Source organism: Diachasma alloeum, unplaced genomic scaffold, assembly GCF_001412515.2.
Source record: "Diachasma alloeum isolate Michigan unplaced genomic scaffold, Dall2.0 Dall_scaffold_00269, whole genome shotgun sequence".
In the NCBI taxonomy this organism is placed as follows: domain Eukaryota; kingdom Metazoa; phylum Arthropoda; class Insecta; order Hymenoptera; family Braconidae; genus Diachasma; species Diachasma alloeum.
In genome coordinates this window covers 1,894,896-1,901,009 of record NW_021680408.1, presented here as the reverse complement: position 1 = coordinate 1,901,009, position 6,114 = coordinate 1,894,896, and the positions used below count along the sequence as shown (strand labels likewise).

The window sequence follows — 6,114 nt, the reverse complement described above, 5'->3', positions numbered from 1 at the left end:
TTTTTCAACGTTTTTTTGGTTGTTCAATTATAATTTTTGGAGACTCCAGGGCTATGCAAAACTGAATAGCAATTGGAGATCATTTCAGATTATGAAAATAAAAAAAAACACTAAGATCACGGCCGAAAGATAATCCACCCGGGTCTTAAAAAATTTAAACCGTGTTCGTTGTTAGCGGCAGCCCCTGTCGCCCGAGTCAAAACCGGCCTTCACCCCCCGACTGTACTCAATCATCTGTTCGTTTCAAACACTCAAACGGTGCACCGTTCGTGTCCCCAATCTCGATTCTCTCACTCCTCTCGTTAAACAAATAAACCCCTAGAAACAATAAACAATACTCAGTTATCAATGAAAATGGAGGCCTCGAGGTCAATGGACACCGACGATGATCCAGTAGTGAAAGAGGTAAGGACAGACTACTCTTTGACAATTCTAGGTTATATTAGCATCCCAGCACGTATGGAAAAATTTAATAGAAAAACATAGCTTTCTCTGCGATATTCTATTGAATTTCTATTGGAAATCGATAAGAATTCTATTCAAAGATTCTATTTGTTTTTTGCGCCTATTCTATTGAAAATTATGCGATGTCCCCCGTATTTTCAAATATATATTTGTTTGTAGAAAAATATCTATAGTTGTTGATTTTTCTATACAACTTATTCAGTTGGAATATTTTCTATAAGAATTCTTGAGTATGCTGTTTCCAATTTTTTTTTCTCTTGGATTTACTATGAGCAACAAATGAAAATACAACGGAAGAAATGTGGACAAATTAGGTCCAAGGATTTCTATAGAAACATAAAAATCTATTGACTTTTTTCTATCAAATAGATCTTAATAAAATGACACGGTAAAGTTGCATAATCTCCTATAGAAAGCGCGCAAAAAACAATAGACTTTTATTAATAGAATTCTAATAAAGCTTCAAGAGAATTCTTATATAGTTCCGAGGGAAATTCAATAGAATTTCTTAGAGAAAGCGCTTGGATTTTTTATTGGATTCTATAAAAATTATATTAAAAGATTCTATTTGTCTTTCAACGCCCGCCACGTTTTCAAATAGCTACTTCTTTAGCAAAATGTCTGTAGATTTTGATTTTTCTGTATAATTTATTTTGTTGGAATTTTTTCTAGAGAAATTCTTGGGCATGATTTTTCTATTTTATTTTCTCTTGGATTTTTCTATGACACATAAACCTAACGAATTCGCTANGGTACAGATTTGATGCAAATATTATAGATTGCGTCAATTGGATTTTTTTTTTTTTATTTATGTATTAACCTACAATGGGTTATTTACAATCAGTTTGCTGAAAATGTTACAAAGGATGTTTGGCTTCGTCGGTTGATTTTTTTTTGATACAATTGATACAATGTTACAATACATAGTTTGATACAAGTGTTTTAAATTCTAATTTGGCATTTCTTAAGAAAATGGTGTATAATTTTGAGTGACTCAAGGTCCTTTGCCACCAGGAATGCAGCTATGGTATAGGGGAGGTAGGGGCAAAGCGGACCCCCGGGGCAAAGCGGACCCCTTCGAAAAAAAAAGTGTGGGGTAAAGTGGACCCTCACATAAATTATTGAATCGAGTCGCCAGAATTATTATAATACGTTTTATAAAGTGAAATTTACTACCTTGACTAAAAAAATATGCAATGAGGGCAAGTATAAATTTGTGTGAGCTCCTGCGGATCTAATTGTGAACAAGAAATGTGAGTTTTGGATCAACAGCGATTACATTCTATCCAATCGGTAGAACAACATGACAATGACTCCTGACAAACGGAAAATTAAAATAATTTTTAAAAAACAGAGGGTCCACTTTGCCCCAACATTAATTTTTTTTTTAATTTAATGACAGATCTTAATTGCAATTCTAATGAGATTATGATCTCCACGTGAAGTGCATTGACTCATTAGAATTTAAAAAACTAAACGATTCGCTTAGAGGGTCCGCTTTGCCCCTACCTCCCCTATCTCTATCAGTTATTGGCCGATTTTATTGAAATGTTCAATAGGCAGTATTCTGTAGAAAAAGTCAATAGAATTCGATTTTTTTATACAACTTATTCTATTGAGATCCCTCGGCTGAAATTTTCCGAAAGTTTGTTTGATTTTAATGGAATAGTTATCTTGACCGTGTGTTCTTAAATTATTGAAATTCATCTGGGCCATGTTTCGGTCAGCCAAATCTTAATTTTGTTTTAATTTAGAATAATAAATGCACTTCAAGACTTCAATAATAAATGCACTTTAAGACTTCATCCGATTAACATGACGGAACGGTATTGCTGTTTGTTTACATCGTCAGATGACAGCTAGAAATGAATTCTCAAAGAACATTTTCTCAATTTTGTTTAGTTTAGTTTTATTTTATTCGTCTTTTGTATACCCTCTCGGGTGTTTACATTTTTTGTTCCCCAACCCCTTAAGATCTATAACTGTTGATAGTAGAGCCATATTGGTTACCTCAAGTTATACAAAATATTTTAGCATTACATGTCATCATAATACATATTACATATTGCCTTAATTTTGTTTTAATTTCGAATAATAAATGCACCTGAAGAGGAATGCTTTGTGCATTCGAAACGTAGTGCAATTAAACTAGTTTACACTCTTTTTTGTGTTCATTATTGCTGAAAAAACCCTTATTTGGACCCCTACTTGAACCATTATTCTGATCCTTATGACCCTTATTCTGACCCTTATTTTGGACCTTGCCACCCTTAAATTTGCAGTCTTATTTCGACTACTAAATTTTCATCACCAGAAGTCGATTTGGATTTTTATAATATAGAGAGAAAGAAAAGAAGACAAGAATAAGAAAAACTAGGAAAATTTGTGTCGAGGAAATTTTAGAGAAACATCTAAAAGATTTGAAAAACTCTTTTCTCCGCGTTTGAGCCCTCAATTAATTCCCGAAAATTCCCCCCAGATCCCGGTCTATCTGTCAAAGACCCTCGCGGACAAACTTTTCATCTTCCAATACCCGATAAAGCCAGCGCGGGATGGCTACGACAACGCCGAGTTTTTGAAAACCGCTATAAAACCAGAGAACCAAGAGGTTCGAATAGAAGTGGGTATCGAGCCCGGCGGTCCGAACTACGACCACCGAAAGGGTGAGCAGATAGTTCTAAACGCAGACGGTCCCATGGACAGATTTGCGCAAGACACCAAAGACAGATTATTCGAAGGCGGCATGATGGACAGAATAGTCCTCCAGTCCTCTAGAGCTTTGCCAGACTGCTCTAACTATGCAGTGGGTATCTTCCAAGATGGTGAGCTGCACGTCACTCCCTTGAAAGGCATAATCCAACTGCGTCCCCAATTCAACTACCTCGACTTGAGCGAGAAGAACGCGAAAGAGGATGCCAAGAAATCAGCGGAAGAGGAGCCTGAGGAAGAGGCAAGACAGGTGAACGTGACATTTGCAAGGCAGAAGTCAGAGTGGGCCCAGAAGAGAAAGGAGCAGTCGTTCCAAGAGCACTCGAAGAAGAGTTCCGAGGAGAAGTGGATCCACACGACTTACAGAAATGTCAACAGCACTCAGTCAGACCTCACGAGATTCGAGATGTTCTGTGCCTTGGCTGACGACAAGGCCAACAACTTGAGACTCTCTACGAAGGATTACGTCAAGCTTCTGGCACCTCCTGCCAAGCCCGATGAGTACTCGAAAGCTAATGTCCCTGCATCATCCTCTCTGACTTATGTGAGAACACTGCCTCTACTGGATCAGATTCGAATAATCATGAAGGACGCGAGAATTCTATCGTTCTTCCAACTCAGATCGATAATAGCTTCTGATCATGAGACGTCAGCTATTCTGAAGTATCTGCAGCAAGTCGCTGTTTTGGTTCAGGGAAATTGGATAGTCAACAGTGAATTGATTTATCCGAAAGATACAAAATCATCACATAATGGGATACCGGCGGAACTGATGTGCAGAGCTAGGGATTATATTCTGCTGCTATTCACAGAGAATGAGTTTGTGGATAGGAAGGCTGTGTCATCGGTGATAAAGTTGCCGATGGAGGAGATCAAAGAGATCTTCACGAATCTAGCGAGGACTCAGCCCAAGAAGGGGTGGCAACTGATTTTGCAAGCTAGCACGGAATTCCAAACGAGGTACCCTGAGATTGCCCAGAGGCAGGAGTTGTTCTGGGAGGCTAAGAGGAAGCATCTGAAGGATGTCATGGAGGCACCCAGTCAACCTCCTCAAAGACAGAGGAGAAAGTCGAACCGGGAGTCTGTTGGATCGGAGAATGAGGAGAGGAATGTGGGGAGGGGGCGAAATCGGCAGAGGGACTCTTCCATGTCTGATGATGGGGCTGGGGAGCCTGTGAAGAGTAAAAAGGGGAATCGAGGGAGGAAAGCTTCGGAGACGACGTGACATACTAGGAGGTAGTTATTTAATGGTGATTCAACTTTGGATACACGTCATTTCGTTAATGTCTTGGGGAGTAGGGGATTTGAAAGAGATTATCGAAAGCTTTTCGAAGGATAATATTATTGTCTTTGTGAGGAGTCTCTTGAAAAATTCTTTTCTTGGAATTTTTCGCGTGGGAATTGGTGTTGCATACTCACCCAACTTGGAAACTTGAAAATCACTACAAAAAATATTATCCCGGGCTGTTGCGATGGGTTTTTTTCACTCACAAGGTAGGCCAATCGCCATAGGAGTAAAAAAAACCCTTCGCAATAGCCTGGAAAATACTATTTCAGCTCACAGGCTTCTGAGACATTAACGAAGTCATCTGTCTGCAATTTTCTACTCTCGTTTTTATTTAACTATTCCAATGATGAGGCAGAATACAGAGGAAGTTTATATTGACTGCGAACAACAGTAATTTGAATTTGTTTGATTCATTTTTATTAGCTAGATCGATTCATCCCAGAAAATATGAGCAAATTATTCGCTTAAGGAATTTTGAGTAATTATATGTGGTGAAAACAATTCTCTTAATTGAAAATTTTCCACTGATACTTTTTACAAGGTTTCGGCTAATTTTTCGTAAGAATGCATGAAAAATTCCTTCGGACTGTAATAGAGATTCTGAATTAATGAAGTTATCTACGAATTCAGAGAGATAAATGGGATGTTTTGCTCTAGTATGTGAAAACTGCCAGTTCACTTAACAATATTATAATTAATGCCACTACTTCAGTTTTTCTATTTCAATATTAATGATGATAGAGTCGACACTGTGTGTTTATTTTATGTCCTGCGAGGCTGAAATGTATTCGTCGAATACGTCAACACTGTAAATATACTGCGATATATCAAGACAAGAAGATTCATAAATAAAAACAAAAGCAATTGTGAAGAAAATGGAGTAGTTCAATTCATCATTTCGCACAAAATACAAGACTTCTGTTGATACAACGACCATACAGTTGAAAATCAGACATAAAGAATCAATTCATCTATAACTACTATAAATCCAAAATTTGGGGAAGGAATTAGGTAAGTGTGAATATGACGGTATACTTATAAGAAATCAATAGCGAGGCGGTAAAACGGTTCAGGTCGATTTTGACTATTAGCCAGTTTTCAATGAATATCTCGAAATTTAACCCTCCAGTGGTCACATTATGGTCTGAACGCCGGTTGCCGGCCTTGACAGAAATAAGACCCGAAGGCGAGAATTGAGTTTTTTCCTTTTTATTGGTGAAATTGAGTTTTCAAAATTTATAGCGAATGTGAGTTTTTGAATTACGGCGAATAAATGAGTTTTCTATCAATGGATTTGAGACTAGAGTTCTCAAGTGTCCTTGAGAAGCGGGTTGACAATAACTAGTCCAAATCCGAATTTAGCGTGCACTCTGCTAGACCGTGGAAAGGTGCAAGGAAGTTCCTTCGAACTATGCGGCGACCCAGTGAACTCACGCCTCTCGATGATTTGCCTCGGGTCTAGCCTCAAGATGGTCAAGCGGTGAGCTCATAGGAGGTTCGCCTCTCTCGAAGGTTCTGTTTACCTTGAAGTCCTTGATTCCTCTGTAGATCTCCTGAGATCCGTTGATTTTCAGCTTCTCCGTTCTCTCCTCTCCTCTGCTTCTCTGCTTCTGGTTGTTCCCTCGTCGCTTTTTGGATCAAAAGTGAGCGCT

General features: G+C 38.3%; 1 protein-coding gene across 1 annotated transcript; it reads left to right on the top strand.

Annotated features, from left to right (window-relative positions):
- Positions 1-259: 259 nt before the first annotated feature.
- LOC107037662 (DNA-directed RNA polymerase III subunit RPC5) lies at positions 260-5,318 on the top strand (the record flags this gene model as incomplete). The annotated part of the gene is given in 2 exon segments (XM_015256319.1): positions 260-405; positions 2,945-5,318. Coding segments are annotated over 2 exon segments (1,512 nt in total). The 3' UTR covers positions 4,400-5,318.
- Between the last annotated feature and the right edge of the window lie 796 nt (positions 5,319-6,114).